The 19,451-nt window shown below is 43.3% G+C and overlaps 2 protein-coding genes across 2 annotated transcripts; one reads left to right on the top strand and one right to left on the bottom strand.

The window, feature by feature from the left end:
- Positions 1 to 164: 164 nt before the first annotated feature.
- On the top strand, positions 165 to 3,467 carry LOC147173180 (transmembrane protein 17A). The gene is made up of 4 exons (XM_086076626.1): positions 165 to 642; positions 1,544 to 1,656; positions 1,739 to 1,852; positions 3,021 to 3,467. The coding sequence occupies exons 1-4, from the start codon at positions 522 to 524 to the stop codon at positions 3,327 to 3,329; spliced, it is 657 nt and encodes a 218-aa protein (XP_085932752.1). The 5' UTR covers positions 165 to 521; the 3' UTR covers positions 3,330 to 3,467.
- A 1,841-nt stretch (positions 3,468 to 5,308) lies between these two features.
- Positions 5,309 to 17,996, bottom strand: cabp7a (calcium binding protein 7a). The gene is made up of 5 exons (XM_086076973.1): positions 17,562 to 17,996; positions 8,906 to 9,049; positions 8,641 to 8,753; positions 8,367 to 8,517; positions 5,309 to 7,328 (listed from the first exon to the last, which is right to left on the bottom strand). Exons 1-5 carry the CDS (start codon positions 17,665 to 17,667, stop codon positions 7,198 to 7,200), a joined length of 645 nt encoding a protein of 214 aa, XP_085933099.1. The 5' UTR covers positions 17,668 to 17,996; the 3' UTR covers positions 5,309 to 7,197.
- Between the last annotated feature and the right edge of the window lie 1,455 nt (positions 17,997 to 19,451).

Genomic DNA, 19,451 nt, shown 5'->3' with positions numbered 1-19,451 from the left:
GCACATAGAAGCAGGATGTGAGCGGAATCCAGAAACTTATATCGTTACATGTACAAGAAGACATTTCATTTTTAATTTAAACGAAGATGAAAGTAATGTATTTTGAGGAAAAAATTATCTTAATTGTGAGACAAATGGACTTTTGAGTGATTTAAAACAAACTGTTAAGTCTGTTTTTTAATTGATTTCAAGAAAATTCACATATTTTTACAAAAAAATTCAAGAGAAGTAATCACCTTCCCAAATCCTGCGGATTGCTCCACAGCGCCGCTCACTGGCGCTGTGACGCAATTGCAGCCAATTGCGGAAAACAAAAAAAGTCCTTTTGACAGCGACTGTTGAAGGCGCGAAGAATGAATGACCTTGGCGCAATTGTGCCACTTGAGCCAGTTGGCGGGTCAATTGCGCATGCGCGCCAGCACATTGTTATTGTGGGAGAAGATTGCGCCTCGTCCGCAAAACGCCCCGCCTCCTGCCTGCTAATCTGATTAGCGGCCAGCGCGCAAGCGAGCGCGTGCACGATGCCGGTGTTCTACTCGCCGGTTCCCGACGACGTCGGCGCGGGTCGGGCCTGCGCGGGAGTTTTGCACGTCCGCACAGAGCGCCGTGACCTTTCACCTTCGCCTTCAGTTTCCCGTTCAGGTTTGTCCTCATTCTTGCCTTGAACACGCTTTTTTTTTCAAGGCTTCCTGCCAGACGAGGATTAGCGACACTGAAAAGCCAAAAGCAACACGTGGACATTTTGCACGACCAGGAAAAAAAAAAAGGCTTTTAAAAGGGGACAATTTAAGAAAAACAAAGGACAAATAAAATCATGCTTGTATTTAAATGACAGGTTGTATTTTTACCAAAAAAAAAGTGTTTTTGTTTGTTTTTATAGAGAAATGTATGAAATGTAATTAGGACTTGTAAATAAATAAATAAAATAAAATGGACAGATGTATTATTTGGGGTCAGGGTGGATAATACTATTGCAAATAAATCCTAATTTTCAAATTAAGGATTTTTTAGATGAATGAGAATAAGGTCAAACATTTTTCTAAGTTTAAAACTTTTGATGTATTTCTTTTATTTTATTTTTTTTAATCACATTTTCTTGAGAAAAAAAATGGAATGTTGCATTTTGGGGAGAATATTTAAAATTTATAGTATTTTGTTATTGTGAAATGTGTTTAATATTGTGAACATTAGGGAAGATCAGACCAAAACCAGTACGAGTAAAAAAAAAAAAAAAAAAAGATAATTTTAAAGACCTGTATTTCCCAATATTGCATTTTCAGTCAAATTGAATCGAAATAATAGAGATTTTCTATTCTTCTCATTTCTTATTTGTCGAGCCTAATACTTGCCCATCCTTACTGAACATAGTTATATTGTTTTATTTCATTTTTTAATTATATTGTTAATTCCGAGATTTAAATTGCTTTTAAAAAAAAATAAAAAAGGTTAAATGCATGCAAATATTTGATGTGAAAAAAAAATCCAAATTTTAGCCCAAAACGTTTACCAATCAGAATAAAAGCATCCCTGTTGTTGTTTCCAGGGTGCGCGTGCAACGAGGTTGCGTGCAGCGTCGCTCTGCAGATGTTGATTTACTTCAACATGTTTTATTTCCCCTGCTGGTGCTTTTCGTCCGTCTGCATGCTGGAAGTCAAGGTCACGTGTCCCACTTGTTGTCAAACGTGGACGGCGGCCGGGTTGGCCTTGGATTGAAAGCCGCTGTGTTTTGTTTTTCCAGTTTGCGTACCTTCCAGGATACTATCAAGGCCTGGAGGTCAGCGGAATCGTACTCATCACCGTCGTGGAAATTCTCCGACTTTACCTGGGCTACCTTGGAAACCTCCGCGAGAACGTAAGCGCGGTCCTTCCTGTTTATTTACGTCCTCAGCACATTCATGGACCTCTCAAATACTTGATGTCATATATTTTAAGTAGAAGTCGACCTGAAACATTTTGTGACAATAATATGTGACCTCACTAATCGAAACATGACATTCTGATTAAAATGACATAAACAATATGATCTGTGCAGCTTCATTAGTCTAAATTTGGTATTCTGGTAATTATTGCATTCGTGAAATATGAGTCATGCAGCAAAATCCTGCCATTTTTTATCCATCTCGGGGGGGCGGCCATTTTCCTGCTGTTGGCTGAAGATGACATCACAGTTGCTCGGGCAACGACCAATCACAGCTCACCTGTTTTTCGGAAGCTGCGCTGTGATTGGATGTTACCTGAGGTGGATACAAACAGCTGGAGTTTGCTGCCGAACTCATATTCCACGAATGCAATAATTACCAGCGACCTATAATACACATTTTTCGACTTGCTGTCGACTGATGATGACCTCACCTGTGCTGAGGACGTCGGTAACCACCAATCATGGCTCACCTGTTTTCTGGGTTTGGTCAGCATACTGAGCCATGATTGGTGGCACAGGTGAGGTCATCTTCAGTTGACAGCAAGTCGAAAATTTGTTTTTAAAGGTATTAATTGTACATAAAAAAAAAAAAATAATAATAATGTAATAATTCATTTTGGACAAAATACAAACTTTTTATGCATATTTAGGCACATGCAAATTTTCTGTTTTTTATATCCGTTTGAAAGAAAGGTTAAAATGTCACATGATTTCGTGTCCCACTTGGTGTTGATTGGTCACAAGAAAAATTCATTTGCATATCTTTGTTTGAAGTCTGAAAGGGGGCTAATACTTTCGCAAGGCACTTAGGTATACTTAGCCATTTTTGTTTTTGTTGACAGTACTTGAAGTCTGCGATCTGTTTTATGTTCTTTATCGAATTATTTTCTGAAGTAGTTCCAATCGTATTTGCGAGTGCGCTTAAACGACGCGATGCACTTGAAAAGGCGTCATCGAGCACGCGCGTCATCAAATAACACCTCGGATGGACAACGTGCCTCCGCGGTGCATTTTTTTCCAATTTCCGACCTGGTTGAGTTGCGTTTTCCATCTGAGACGGCAGCCGTTGCGTTGCGCTCCCCTTTTTTTTCTCGCGCAGGTGTCGCGGCTGTGCTGCTTCTGCGTGCTGACGCTGTCGTTCCAGCTGCCGCCGTTGCTGTTCCTGGTGACGGACGAGGGGGCGCTCATCCTCCCGCTGGAGCGCGCCGTCCACTTCCTGCTGCTGGCCTTGGCGCTGGCCCAGATGGCGGCGGCCGCCTTGGCGCTGCGCACCATGACCAGGAAGCTGACGCTGCTCTTCCACCTGCGCCAGCTGGCCAAGGTGGACAGCTTCGGCCACGGCGCCGCGCCCGCCCTCGGCCTGGGCGGGGCCGTGGGCGTGGCGTACCGCCGGGTTACAGTTGCTTAAGTAGTTACTCGTTCAATTTCAGCATTCCGCTTCATATTTTGTGTTTGTGGAATATGAATTGCGCCGTCAAATCCTGCCCTTTCTCTCCATTTCTGGGGGCGGCCATTTTGCCTGGCATCACAGTGCGGCAGGCGCAGCTTGCGAACGTCACGTGACCAAGACTAAAAACAGGTGAGCCGTGATTGGTTGTTACTTGAGCCGACCTGGTACTGTGATGTCATCTCCAGTGGACAGCAAGTGGCAAAATGGCCGCCCCTTGAGATGGGTAAAAAAAAAAAAACGGGTGGATTTTTCTTCTTCATATCCCACAAACACAATATTTATCAGAATGCCGTATTTAGATTATTGTCAAGATTTTTTTCTTCCCCTTAAATATGTCAAGAATAAAAATACATTTGTATTTTTAAACTGTCTAAATGTTGCCACAAATAAGTCTTCATTTTTAACAAACATCTTTTTTAACAATTTTGAGTTCCACAAGAATTATTTCGTATTTAGTAAAATAGCTAAACAGTTTAAAAAAAAAACAACTAATAAAAGAAGTCAGCCCTTTTCAAGTCGTACTGGTTGTTACCCCGCCCCCCCCCCCCCTTTTTTTGTATTTCATCACAGCAAAAGATCGGTGATATAAATGATTAGCTTTTTCTTGTTTGTTGGTCTTTTTTTAAACACAATTTTTCTCATTCATATAAACATTGTTATTGCGCTGGAGTGAAAATGCGTTGAGCATTTGCAACCACCAGAGGGCAGTGTAGGACTAGGAATAATCTCCAACATCTGCATCATTTTACACTTGAAATACGGCTAAAAGTTCTATTTTTCTTCACAAGTCCAAGTAGTACAATGTTTTTTATTTACTTTTACGTGAATAAAGTTGATATTTTGAGAATATTCCTTTATTTTTTTATTTTATTTTTTTTGCCAGAAGAATTTTTTTTTTTTTTTTTTTACTAATAGTGTTGCAAGTATTTAATTTTTTTTAATTAAAATGAATATGCGTGTTGCAGGCTATTGTTCACTTTTCAACTCTTGGTTTGTCACCATGACAACCAAAGCGTACGCCATCTTTTTTTTTTCTTTTCTTTTTGTTGCTGCTGGGTATCGTCACGGCGACGTTGGCCTCCATTTTCAAATATATTTTTATCTGTATTTGTGTGTGACGTGCAGGCGGATTGACGCACACCAAGCAGGCGATGTTTCCTTTATGCCAAGAACGCATCCACACCTCTGCAGCCCCCACCTCCGTATCCTCCATCCCATCCATCCTGTTGCCATTAGCAACCGTGTAGATAAAAAAAGAAAGGAAAAAAAAGAAGCTTGCCGGGATGGGACGCTCGGCACTGATCGGGTTCTGCAGGCTGACATCACCATTTGCCGTATGACTGATGGTGGCCCGTTTTTTTGTTGTTGCCAATTTCGCCGGCCGCCGTCTCAAATGGACTACTTTTGAATTTTGAGCGACGCGCCGCGGGAACGTTTCGGCAGCTGCGACGGGAAATTCGACTCGCAGGCGAAATTTGAAACGAAAACCCCCCGAAAATGTGTTTTTTAGCAAGACACAAGGAAGCCGGTGGGTTCGTTTATGTTGGTCGATTAGCTCAGTTGGTCGGCCAGTTATCGACTTAGTCAGTTAGTTAGTCAGTCAGTCAGCTGGTTGGTTGAATTATGTTGGATTTTTGCCGCACTGTAACTTTAATACATTACAAAACATGACACAAAAATGAAAGTTGATTTGCTTTGGAAAGTGCCTATCAAAATATTCAAATCTATTCCCAAAACGCTTCACTCGCCAACTCGTGAATATTCCTTTCGTTGACCACCGCTCCACTTCAACGCAATTGCAAGTCATCCGAGTCTTTTTTTTTTGTGGCACATGTTTGTGAATGAATGTCATTTCACGCTCGTGCATTTTTAGCATGTGTTAGCGCGTTAGCATGTGTAGGCTAGGCCTAAAAAAAAAAAGAGAGGTGAGCGCTATGTAACGTGGTGTTTGACATTTTATTTGGTTTTCTTTTGGGGGCGAAAAACACCACATTCCACAGACACAAAGAGTCAAACGCTAACAAGACGGCCATTAAGACAGCAAAAGTCACGTCCACTGAGAAACATGAAAACACTTTGAGAACGCTCACGCCGTCAACACGTTTTGCTGTTGTTGTATTTCAACAAGTATCAAGAAAATAATAAGGCAATAAATGAACTATTTATTACTAATTTATCACATAGTAAATGAGGGACAATCACGGCGGTCACTTGTTGTTTTTGTTGTTTTTTGTTGTGCGCTGCAGCGATTTGTAAAGTGCAAAATGGAATTGTGTGTTGGAGCTCGTTGAAGATTGGAGATTGTTTGTTATTACAATTTGGTACGTTCCAGCGTGAGCACACTCGCAGGTTAGCATGTGTTAGCTCATGTTAGCCCATGTTAGTGCTTGTGATCATTTCTTACAACGCGAGCTCATGCTATCGCCAGCATTTTTAAAGGCATTAGCATGTGAGCAAATGTTTGAATTGTTCTCCCATCACATGAGCTCATATTGACGCGTGTGCGTATCTGAATGTTAGCACATGTGTCAGTATATGCTATCACATGTTGGCGTGTGCTAGCATATGACCGCTAGGTGGCCTGCGTCTAGCGTGTTTGGGAATTTTAGCATATGTTAGCACATGTTGGCATATGATTTAACGTTTTAGTGCATGTTAGCACATGTTAGCCCGGTTTAGAATTAGCTTGATGGCATGTGACCATTAGCACATTAGCCATTTTAGCATTGGTTCGTACAGGCTAGCATGGTATTTACAGCTTGTGTTTTATATCACATGTTAGCATATGCTAGCCAATTTGAATCAGGTCCATTTCAAAGATGTTTGTGATTTATTGCCACATTTGTATTGCCAAAATGTTTTTTTTTTTTTAAAAAGAAGTGCTTTTTGAAATGTGGTTGCTATGTTGCCGGACGCCATCTTTGTTTATTGCTTCATCGCAACTCATTCTGACACACATGCGCGCGCGCGCACACACTTCAAACAGTTTGTTGACCTTCTCCAATTTGAGACAACCTCAAAGTAAAGCAGTCCTTCCTTTTCAAACACACACACACACACGCACGTGCGCGCGCACGCACACACACACACACACACACACACACAAGCACACTGGCTCACAGTTTAGCATTAATACACAGTTGGTGTGATCATGATGTAAACGTGGATATACAAAAACACGGTCGCTGTCCATGCATATCATGCATAGATGAGGTTATCGCAGTTTGTTGCTCTGTTTGTCCACCAACGGCGCCCCCTGCAGCCGCAGTACAGTGAACCCCGTTAGATTGTGGATTTTTAAACAGTCCTTTTTCATGATTATTATTTGTTTTTAGAGCACACACACACACGTCGCAATTTTGAGTTCTAAGTGTAGTACCACAATGTGCCACAACATGCCAAGGCAGCACTGAAAAAGATGGAGGAGAATTCACTTATTTCATTGATTGTTCCCAAAGTGAAAACACATGTGATTCCACTTTTGTGTGGAATGTAGCAGTGCCATGACATCAATGCTAATTACGTTTGCCTGTCTATGGCATTTCCCATTATAGGTTAGCATTAAGCTAAAAAAATAAATAATAATCCCACGCTATTTGTATCTTGTGGATTTTTACTTTTTGGCTGTTGGGAACGTATCTCCGCAATAAACGGGGGTTCACTTTACTGTATTACACACACACACACACACGCGCACACACACACACAAACTCGCACGACGACGACGAGTTGGAGCGATATGCGGTCCGTGCGTCTTTGGACGGCAGCTCCGCGGGAAAAAACGTCGGTGTTGTTTTTTGTCGTCCGTTCGCCGACAGTTTGTCGACTACTTCATGCCGCTGCGCAGCACCTGATTGGCGGCGATCAGCATGACGCTGATGATGAAGGCGATGGCGAAGGCGCAGATCAGGCTTTTGCGCACGCACGTCTGCTTGACCTGCTGCGTTGGGCTGGAACCTCCACATTGCAAACACCGCCAAAAACAACAACAACAACAAAAACATTAAAGCCAAAAAAAGCTCATCTTAACATCACTAACATTAACATTAACATTCCTGAAAAAGTTTTTTTTTGGGGGGGGGGGGGGTGAAAATTGTTCAGTTAAAAAAAGTCTTTCCACTCTAAAAAGAAAGAAAATAAGAAGTCAATTATAAATTTAGCAATTCATCATCATATTTGTATTCTTTTGTCATGAAAAGTTGTAATTGTAGTGAAAAAATCATGAGAAAGTTGTGTGTTTTTGCTCAATCAATATTCCTTTCTGGTTTTGGTTAGAAATAAACTTTTGGTCATATTTCATTTGAAAGATTTTTTTTTTCATCTGTAATTTTTTTTGAAAAAAGTTGTATTGAAATAAAATTTCCCTCAACATTTGTTTCCATCATTTTGAAATCCTTTTTTCATTAAATATTTTGTAACATAAATAAAAAATAAGTTGTATTTTTGTTGTTCAAACCTCTTTTTTTTTAAAGTTGTATTTTTAAAAATAATAATAAATAAATAAATGCTGTAAATAAAAAAGTTACTTTTTTGTAGTAAGCTGTCTTTATCGTGAAAGTTTGTCTTTTTTGTGTTGTTTTTCTTTGTAAAAAAAAAAAAAGTTGCCTTTTCAGTTGAAGTTTTCTTTATCTTAAAAACGTATTTTTGTGATTTATGACTGAAAATTGTGAAATGACAAAATTGGATTCATTTTTTTTTTTTTAAGAAAAAAAGGTTGACCATTAAAAAGAAAACGAGAACGTTTTCCCATTTGAGTCAGAAACTTTCTCATGAGGATGAGAAATAACTTTACCTGCAAGCGGACATTTTAGAAAGTCCAGTTGAAAACTCTGGTTCAAATGATAATGACCCCCCCCCCCCCATGTCACTTTAGGGGCCCGATTTATTTCTGTAATTTTGTGAAAAAGTTTTTTTTTAGTTTTTTTGAAAAAGCGTCCGTTTGTCTCCACGACAACGGACGGCAACTCGGTGGTTTTGGGCAACGCGCCGACTTACTGTCGATATCCACCTGGCAGTCCTCGGGGTTCTCGATGTGGTTCTCCTCGGTCATGATGATGTTCTCGATGTCCTTCATGGACAGGTGGTCGCAGAAGGTGTCGTACAGCAGACGCTTCAGCTCGTCCACCGTCAGCTTTTGCATGTCGCACTGATCCAACGAGACAAGCCAGCAAAAATGGCGACATCAATCATTTGATCTTTTGGGGCCCGGGCGGGGATATTTCATCTTTTTCAGCAAAATTCGTGCCATGGGAAAAAAAAAATGGTTGACCTTCCAGAAAACGGAGTCAAAGTCGGTTCCGTTGAACTTGTCGGGCATGGCGGCCGCCGTCAGCTTGGGACCGAGCAGCGTGACAAACTCCTCAAAGTCCACCTGGCCGTCACCTGACCAACAACCCCCCCCCCCCCCAACAAAAAAAAGAAAAGGAAAATAATGTTGATTTTTTTGCATGAGTTAAGTTTTGATTCTCCAAAAGTTTTGTGCGTGCGTGCGTGCGTGCGTGCGTGCGTGCGTGCGTGCGTGCGTGCGTGTTCACCGTCCATGTCGAGCCGCTGTATGATGACCTCGAGTTCGACCTCGTTGGGCATGTAGCCGAGGGAGCGCATGGCCATGCCCAGCTCCTGCTTGGAGATGAAGCCGTTGCCGTCGCGGTCGAACACTTTGAACGCCTCGCGGATCTCTGCACGCACACGCACACACGCGCACGCACACGCACACACATGCAAGGATTCATTGTGGGCACATTTTCAAAGTCATTGGGTTGAAACCGAGCTTGAGATATGTTGAGACTTGATTTGAAACCTTAACTCTTGTTCGACTCTCACCCTCATCTTACTTTGAAATCAAAATCCCTCCTTTGAAACCCCGACCCTCGTTTAACGCTCCACTTTGAACCCGTTTCCCTCTCTTGAAAACCCTAATCCTGGCTTGAAACCCTACTTTGAAATATTAAGCCTCTGAAATCGTAAACCAGACTGGAGACGCGTTTTTCATCACGGCACGCCACACGTGACCTCAGTTCAGCGAGCATCAAAGGAGAGGTCGGATAGGAGTAATGAAATCTTCTTTTGTTAGGATTATTTCTGATATTTGAAAAAAAGTGAAAAGAAAGACCGCATTGTTTTAGATGCCGATGTTGAGTTCATTGAAATATCTTTGTCTCGTCTTCCAGCATCGAGCCGCACGTTAGCATTCTCTGACAAATCAACGGCGGAGAAGCTTTCGCTTTATATCTGCAGCTTCTTCTCCGAAGATTTGGCAGCAGGCGGGATTTTCTTTCTTGACTTTTCTTTCTCGCTGGCTGAGGTTCGAGCAGCGTCAATTTGCAAATGGAGTCTTTCTTTTCTTTCTATGAGGCAATCCTCCCGAGGCTTGTTAGCGCCGTGTTATGCTAACATCCAAAACGTAGCTGGCAAACCGGATTAGGCGTTTGTTTGTTGAAAAAAAAAATGGCGGCGTATTTCAGTTAGTTTCATAGAAGTAAAATGGAGCTTCTGTTAGTTTTTGTTTTTTTTAAGCATTTTCGTTGTTATTTAGTTCTTTAACATTTTTTTCAATTGTATTTGTATTTTTTTCACGAGTATTTGTTAAATATGATGCCCTTTGTAAGTACAATAAGCAATGAATATTTTGCTTAACGACCAAAACGATTTAGTTTAAAAGAAAAAGTCGACTTGTGAACATCAAAGACAAAAAGCGGGAAAATCCGTCCCGCTTGAAATCTTCCTCCGCCGATTGAAGTCGGCCAAAAAGGTCGACCGAGGATTCGTTTCTCGGCTTCTCCGCCATTGATTTTTTTTTCTTTCTCGCAGCTGCCGGATTTCATCACGAGACGAACGCCTCAGACAGAAAAAAAGCCGCCGATCGTTAGCGGCCGTCTGAAAAGCGCTTCGACCTCATCCCGTTTGTCAAAAGAGGTCGGACGCATTTTTGTCCACATTAAAAAAACAGAAGACGGATTTTGCAAACATCCAAGACAATTTCACAACCGCAAAGACGGCAATTTGATAAACAAAGTCAATTTAACCGCACGCGACGTCTTTAAAACATCAAACACAATTTAGCCACGTGTTTTTGTGAAGACAACTTGGACTCACGGAACGCTCGTCTTATAAACGCCAAAGACAACGAAACATTCTGTAAAGCTAACATTTTCATTTAAATCATTTATTTCATTCATTTATAAAAGAAAAAAAGAGAAGATAAAACAATATTCCTCATCATCGAATGAAAAGGAGCAGAAAGAAGTCTTATTGGATGAACGCGCCACTTTGACACGCGCTCGTCCCCCCGACGAGCGTCTCATTGTCGCCCTTTCTCTCGTCTTGCTCGTGTCAAGTTGAGCTTCGAAGGCGCCGGATCGCGTCTTCGGGTTTTTCTTGGCTTCGAACGTAACGATTTCAAAGCAAGAACGAGACGACTTGTTTCGGGTCATTGTCTCGTCCTTTGATGAACTTTTTCAACATTCTGATGATCATTTGTCCGAATTTCAGATTTCCCACCTTTGGATGGAGGTGGAGCGGAGACACCATGACAGCAAATGGAACGCATCTCGTGACAACATCTTTCACGCCGCGCCAAATTCATTTTCGTAACGGGCCAGACTCGTTATGGACGTGAAAGACAAATAAAACAAATACACAAGAATTGAATGAATAACTACTTTGGCTACGTTTGTTCAAATATTATTAGATTTGTTTAAAAAGAGGGATTGGTAACAAAAAAAAAGCATCATACATTTTATTTTGTTTTTTAAATAAAATTTCATGCTATGTGAAATATTAAATAAATATGTGCATAAGTTCTGCCCGTTTTTGTTGTCGAACAACGGACGTCACAGTATCTAAATGTGTCTCGTGCTCACGCGGCTGTTTGAACAAATCCAAAAAGAATCGCCCAAATATTTGCTCTCGCGCACACAAATGAAGACGAGCGTCACCAAAGATGGCACGAAAACTGCCCCGAAGCAAACGGAAATTTATTGCAAGAATTCATTTTGTGTATTTAAAAAAAAAAAAATCAACTCATGTCAATATTATTCAATCTACTCACGTTGTAATTTAGGCAAGTAGCCCTTGATAAAAAATTGGAGGCGTGCCTCCACGTGGGTGGATTTAAACGTTTGACTCCGCCCACACGGATTTTGCAAATTGGTTTCAACAAATTTCCCCCCAAAATTTGCAGATTTAATGAAGCAACTTCCTAAGATGTAAAGTTATTTTTTTTAACACATAACGGAGCGCTGAAAATGACAAACACTCAACCCTCACTCAGCCGGAGGGGCGGAGCTAACTCAACGGTTTGACGGAAGAGGCCAAAAATGCAGTACTGCACGTCCCCAGCAGATGGCGCTTCCCTGGACGGTTGAGGCTAGCATTTGGGTTTCGGTCAGTTTTGAATTTCCGTTGTTCAATAAAGTGTTTAAACAATACTGTACTCGTGATGTGGTAGAGTTATAAGATGTTACAAGAAGTGACACAACGCAGCCGAGGCGCTTGGAGGTCAAAAATGCGTGTGGGCGGGGACAAACGTTCGGGTCCACCCGACCTGGTGGCACGCCTCCAAATCTGCATTCAGTTCAGGGCTGAAGAAGATCCAGCGCGAGCGCAACTAAGCCACACCTGCCATCTAGTGGTGAATGGTGATATTACAACTTCAGACAGACGACAGAAGAGGAAACATGTTTAGAATTGTTTCTTGTTCTTTTCGCTAATAAATTCACGGCCCATTTATTGCGCCGCCAGCCGCCCAATCACGGTCGACACTTTTTGTTTGCATCTTACATGACACTCGATGTCACTCGTTACAATTTCCACATCGTTTCCATTTCACCAGAAGTTGCCAACCTTTTTTTTTTTTTTTTAAATAAAATAATTAAAAAATAAATAAATAAATAAATAAATAAATAAAAAAATAAAAAAAATAAAATAATTTAAAAAAAAAAAAATAATAATAATAATAAAAAAAAAATAAAGTTGCCAACCTTTTTGACGTTCCCGGCTACTTCTTCAGTGCTAATCAATGCAAAGGGCAACCCGAATTTATGAAAATGGCAAATGTGTTCGATTGACCTTTTTATTAGCAATTAATCGTATTTATCTCTGTGACGAAAGTTTTGTCATTATAATGAGATATTGCGAGCAATGAGATCAATAATAATGCAGCATTTTATTTCTACGCACAAATTGCAGCAAATGATCACTTGTAACATTCCTGGGAAATCCCAATATCCCAATCGCGGTGAGCTATTTTTAGAAGGGGCCCGCAGGCGTGCGACCCCCCGCTTTTCCACGCTTTTAATGGCCCCCATTTGCATTCGCGGCGCCGTGTTTCTCACGCCTCCACTTCGCGGCCAAAGCGAGGATGAGTCAACGTTGGCGCCGCAGTAGGAGTGCAGCACAAACATCAAAGGCGGCCGAGCCAGCCTGCGAGGGGCGGCGCTCGCAGACCGCACCGCTTCGCCAAACGTCTCGTAAACGCCGCGCCGCGGCTGTTTTGCAGTCTCTCTCGTGCGCTTTTGCAAGCCGGCAGAAGTTCGAAAAAAAATCGGAAGCATCAAAGACAGAGGACAGCGAACCTATCGTAAGTGCTGTGACAATTTCGTCTTTGTCGAAACTACGTTCTGTGAATATCCCAAAGAGCCTCCTATGAACCTAACTGACATCTTTGTAAACATCAAAGACACGTTTGTCTCCACTCAACCATTTGATAGTCAGTAACAAACCAAATGTTGCGTAAGACGAGCGAGAGCATTTTAAGCACCCAGCATGTTATTTGTAAAAAATCAAAGACGATTTTCAGACTTCAATGAACCTAAGACAAATTTTTCATCCAAGACAAGTTACGAGCGCCAACATTCGTATTCCAAGACGACTTGGTGTCTTCAATCTAATGTGCATTTTGATGAACGTCAAAGACAAACGGTCTCCAACAAAGCTAATATGCATATTTATTGTAAAACATCAAAGAGTTCAGTCTGCCTAACATACGGTTGGTGTTGTGTAAAAACGACAGACGGTTTACTTTTCCACTAAACTGTTTTGACACTATAGACACACTTCATTAAACCTACAGTTGGAGTCTTGAAAAAAAACATCCAAGAGAACTTCGAGCCTTTTAAGAACCGAACACATTTGTGTCAAAATCAAGACAATTTACAGACTTCGATGAAGCCAATGCTTAAATTTAGCCGACAAAGAATTGAAGGTTTTGAAAACGTCCAAACATCAAAGACACGTTTTGGTTTCCAATGATCTTGTCTGTCTTGAAAACATCAAAGACGCAACCGTCTTCATCAAAATACTTTCTGTCTGTTTGTGTAATTCATCGGAATTCATTGAACCAACCGGGTAACGAACAACGAACCCGAGTGAGGTTTTCTTCTTGCTTTAGCTGCTCCGGCCTTTGTGTGTACGGGATGTTTCGGACACACGCGCACGCACGCACGCACACAGCAGGTGGAATAAAGTGGGCAGCCCGTTTCCTTGCTGCCCAACAGCAGCCCTGCAAGTCCACGTCGATATGAGTCCCAGTGCTCAGCTTCAATTCTTGGTGTGTGCGCGTGTGCGCGCGCGCGCGCGTTTGTTGCTATCTATATCCAACTGCAGTCATTTGACCATCTATGTTCTTTCATCCCGCAAGTGTAGGAGGTGAAATGGAGAATATGGAGTCCGCATCCATTGTTTTTTTTTCTTTAACACTCTCATCAAGGTACATTAAGCAGCGCACTGCCGCCCCCTCCATGAGCACGCGCACGCACGCACGCACGCGCACGCACACACGTATCGAGCGTTCGGAAAATAGTATCGTAATTGTTGGCAACATTCGCTGGAATTCAACTCCTATGATTGAGTGCACGCACGCGCACGCGCGCACGCACATTAATGGCCACGCCGCAAGTATGACAGCACTTGAAATTGAAAATCAGCTTCTCATGCTGCCTGCCGCGCGTGCCAGTTACGCATGCACGCACACCAATGCATACACGCACGCACGCACGCACGCACGCACGCACGCGGCAAGCATGAGAAAATGGTTCCAATTCAAGCTCGGGCGGCCATGACACCAGCCCGGCGGGCCTCCAGGCTGGTAATTGAAAATCAACTCCTTGTGCTGCCAGGCGTGCCAATTGAGCAGCACACACGCACGCGCGCGCGCGCTAATACGCAATTTTACTTCTTGACGTGCTCCCCCCCCCCCCCCCAGGGAGGAATGTGTCGATGCGCACGTCATTCAGGTTGTCACCTTTGTTGATTGACAGCTGCCTAAAATTGTCCACAAAGGAGTGCTCGTTTCATTTTGCTTTTATCGGACCATCCGTCCATCCGTCCGTCCGTCCGTCCGTCCGTCCGTCCGTCCGTCCGTCCGTGTCCAACCTTTGTGCCACATCAATTCTGACTAGCAACAAGTGACCTCAAAAAAAGTGCAACATGGAATAAATATTGCACCTCATAAATCCTACCTTGCAACAAATGCTCGCAAAATGTTGAAGACATCCCATAATTGTGCCACAAAAATTCTGCCTAGCAACAGAAGGTTAGCAAAATGCGTAACGTGACCAACGATTGTGTGCCACGAATTCTGCCTAGCAACAAAATAACTACGCAAACGTGCATAAGAGGGACAATGGTTGCGCCACATGAATCATGCCGAGCAACATTTGGTCAGACAAATTTGTTGACACAAATGCATACGTAACCCACGAATGTGCCGCACAAATTCTACCTGGCAACAAGTGATCTCATAAATGTGGATTTTGACTCATGGTGCGTAGAAACAAGTGCTCATGAAAATATCTAACATGACAACTGCCCAACTGTATCTTCCGAGCAACAATGGGTCGCTAAAATTCAAACGAGTGCCCCGTGGACTCTGCCTAGCAACAAGTGCCCACACAAATCCATAAATGACCAATGATTGCACCCCAAGAGGTCAGACAATATGTAACAAGATTCTCCCTAGCAACTCGAGCTCACATTAATACGTAAAATAGCGAACTATTGTGCCCAATTACATCTTTCTTTCATTTATTGGCCACTTGTTGCTGGGCAGATGTAATTGTCTTCCGAGCAACAATTGGTCACTAAAATTCAAACGAGTGCCCCGTGGACTCTGCCTAGCAACAAGTGCCATTAAAATGCCTCACAACTTAGAATTGGTGGATGTGTTAATGTGTCATGTGACTTTCAGTTGTGCCACATCAATTCTGCCTAGCAACAAGTGGAATTTTTGTATCCCACAAATTCTGCCTAGCAACAAGTGGATGTGCAAATGAATTATGTGGCCAATTATGTCACATCCATTTTACCCGGCAAAAGCCAAATTTGACAAATGAACGTGCCCACAAATTTTGCATAGCAACCAGAGCTTCAAAAATGACACGAGCTAATGCGATGCCCCATAAATTAGACGGAGCAACAAATGGTCCGAAAAACACGTATCATGATCAACTATTGTGCCACGCGCATTTTGCCCGGCAGCATAAAGTCACTTGAATTGTGAGCGTGACTAATGATTGCGACCCACAAATCGGGGCGTCGGAGGAGGTCCGCCCTTTAAAAGTCAACCAGGTTCTCGTGTGCCGTCACTTGCGCTAAGCAGCCGACAAAAGAAGCCCGTGCAGAGTTCACAGCTCCCTCGCAGGGGATCACTCACGGCGCCGCCGCCGCCGCCGCCGCCGCCGTTAAATGTGCATTAGTGCCAAGCATCCCGCCGCTGTGAGAAGTGACACCGCAGCGCCCGCCACAAAAAGGCCCAGATGGAGTCCGGCTTTTAGCAGCTGACCACAAAAGCGTCGTTGCACTAATTGTTTATTGTACTTTGACTCAACGGGCAATCACAGGCTTCAAATCAAAAGCTTTGCACGCAGTTACACTCTCAAAACAGGACCAATGGAGATGGTGATGCTAAGCTAGTGCTAATTTCATACATGAATGAGAAATTGCAATGAAATTTTGTTCCTGACGGCCGAAGGACGAACAAAAAGACGGACTGTCGCGCTGATGACGACGTCGCGGCACATCACAACGAGGCCCCGCCCTCTTTTGGATGTTTAGAGCAACAGTGGCAAAAAGTGTTTTTCGACATGTTGCAGTGATGACGCTAAATGTAAATACGCAAAAAAAAAAAAAAAACGACACATCACCTACCGTATGAATTGTACAAATCTTAATCACGTTAGCTAGTTAGCTAGTTAGCGAGTTAGTTCACCTGCCAACAAAACTGAACGTTCACACATTTGTGACTTTAAGCTTCCACATATTCAAACCCTCATTTCAGACTTCCCGCATCTTTCCGGGCCAATCGTCTTGAGATGGGTCGACTTACAAAAGACAAAAAGAAGATCCATTCCACAAAATTCCACGTTTCGCACTGAAACGGGCTTTTGAGGCTGTTTTTCAAACTTTCTTGGAGTTGGAGGCAGCGGGTACGTAATTAACCCCTTGAATCTTGAATTTTGTTTTGGTGGTGTGCCGTGAGAGAACGCTTGCAAATAAAGCCTGTACCAGCATTGTTTGGACCTTATCAGAACCACATGCATGAAGTGAGGGACCGAGTTCAGAATCGCAAACGTGCGTTTACACTCACGCGTTACACGTCAAACCATCAGTTGCGCTTCCGCAGTGAACAAAATAAAGAAAATAAAGAATGATGCATTGCTTACTTAAACAACAACACGTCCAACCGGAACATGTGAACAAAGTTCTGCTAGCTTAATGCTAACAAATCATGGGAGACACCACAGACGAGAACATGCAAATTAGCATCGACGTCTTTTGCGAGCATTAAAACAACTGCTACAATTCCCGCGCACAAAAGCAGCGCCGCGTTCAACTCGTGGCAAAACTTTCTTGTGATCAATGAAGTCGCACCCGTTCCAGTCCAGGTCCACGCAAACCAGCAGGTTGCGGCTCAACGGGCTCGTACACCAAATTGACACTCTGGAAACCCGTACACAAAACGTACCGTATAAATCTGGCAAATCACAAATTGTATCGCTAAGTTGCTTTATTAACCAGTAATGTTGTTGTTTTTTTTAATTCAAACTGAGCGTAGCTAGAACAACAACACTGTGGGAAAAAAAACAAAAAAAACATTCTGTGCATAGAGCTCATCAGGTGTACCTAATGTTTTGTCTTGCACCGACCCCGGGGGGGGGGGGGGGGGGGGGGCTTGTGTGGGGAGCGTCTCACCTTCCACCTCGTCTTCGGGCAGGTTGACCGGGGCGTAGTTGAGGATGTCCGGGATGGTGCACATCCCGCGGTACATGAGCGTGGAGGTGATCGGGCGCATCGGCATGGCTGCGGGTGCGAGTCCAAGCGGGGCGACTGAGGCTGGAAATCTAGCGACCGGAGCCCGACTCGCCTCGACGGCCACCGTAGGAGCGCAGCAGCGGCAGCGGCGACGGCGGCAGCGAGTCCATGGGGCAGGATGGAGGCAAAATCATGCCTTGCTCACTGGCATGCATTGAAGAAGGATGAGGAGAAAAGTCCAGGGTGCGCGCACAGGCTGCGGCAGCGTGGTTGTGCGTGGCGGGGGAGACACTTGTTGGGCGCGCGCGCACTCGCACACGCACACGCTCTCCCTTTCTCCCTTCCTTCCTTCCTTCTCCCACCGCCCCCCCCACCCCCCCCCCCGGGGGGTCTGCTTACAGCACCCACGCGCACGCCGCGCAATCACGCACGCGTGCGCCAGGAGCAACTCCTCTTCCCGGTCGTCTCTCTATCGCGACCGCCGCCGCTTTTTACGCAATGTTTGCGTCGTCACGCATCGTGTCACTTGGACACTCGCGCGGTCACTTCATTAGGGACACCTGCAGCAGCCAATGACAGCCGCTTATTGATGACTCGGAATGAAGACAAAGTTGTTTTCGAATCGAAAGGAACCGACGGGAAATGATTCAAACGGACTGTTTTGTCATTTTATTGTGAACCGAATCATTTTCTAAACGGGCCAAATATCGCTTTTGAATCTGATCAGAAACACGGGGGGGGGGGGGGGGGGTTGATCTAGTAACGTTTTTTTTCACATCAGAAATTCTAGTTCTTCTTGTAAAATGGACTTTGATTTTCTGAGTGCTTCAACCTTTACTTTTTCAAGTAAATATCGCTCCCCACTTTTATCGTGATGATTCTCATCTATCGTTTCACAGCAATTGAATCCAATCGTATCGTTCTTGAACAGCCGCATCTTTTTTTTAATGATATCACAACAATGGAAAATGACACAAATCAACTGAGTTATGAAATTGAAAAGCTTTTTATTTTTTTCCTTGACTGAACCAAATAAGATTGCACCGTTTTAGAACAAGCAAATATTTTGCAAAACAATCTCATTTATTTTCTCCGTATTGTTTTCGGCTCCATGAATCGGAACGCGTCGCTCTTGAAGCGCCAATTATTGTTCTTGAAAACATCCGAGCGAGGCAAATGGATTCAAATCCACTCTTGGTCATTGATTCGAACCAAAGGGTGCCAAAATATCATGTACTTGAATTGAATCTGAATCTTGCCAAATATAGAGGACAACCTGTATTATTGTTTTCATATTTAAATTTTTTACGAAATTGTTTTCCTAAACATTAAAAACTGGTAAAAGAAAAAAAAAGTGCATTTAACGCCGTTTCCTCATTTGACCGACTGACGAGCACGCGGCGGGCCGCCATCTTGCTCAAAGGGCACTTCGGCATGGTCACAATGGCCGGGGATCGAACCCGCAACGGCTGGGTTGGGAGATGACCACTCTACCGCCGAGCCATGCCACCCGCAAGCAACACGAGTTGGGATGTTTTTTTTGGGGGGGGGGGGGGGGGGTCTTGTGTAACGATTCATACGATTGGCGGAGCCCCGAGACGCTGACGCCGCTCTTTCTTCCGTTTCAAGCATTTGAATCATTTTCGCGCATTTAAAAAACAAAGCAAGTAACGACCTTGTTTTGAGAATTTATCGACTAAAAAGTACAGATACTCATGTTAAAATGTAACGCATAAAATCGAAAAGTAGTCTAAAAAATAAACACTGAGGAAATGACAAAGTATTGAAAAAACGACTCAAGCACGGTAACAAAGTTACTTCCCATCTCTG

This window comes from Leptonotus elevatus, chromosome 5, assembly GCF_054856555.1.
Source record: "Leptonotus elevatus isolate MCC_2025b chromosome 5, RoL_Lele_1.0, whole genome shotgun sequence".
NCBI classification, from domain to species: domain Eukaryota; kingdom Metazoa; phylum Chordata; class Actinopteri; order Syngnathiformes; family Syngnathidae; genus Leptonotus; species Leptonotus elevatus.
This window is presented reverse-complemented; position numbering and strand designations above follow the sequence as displayed.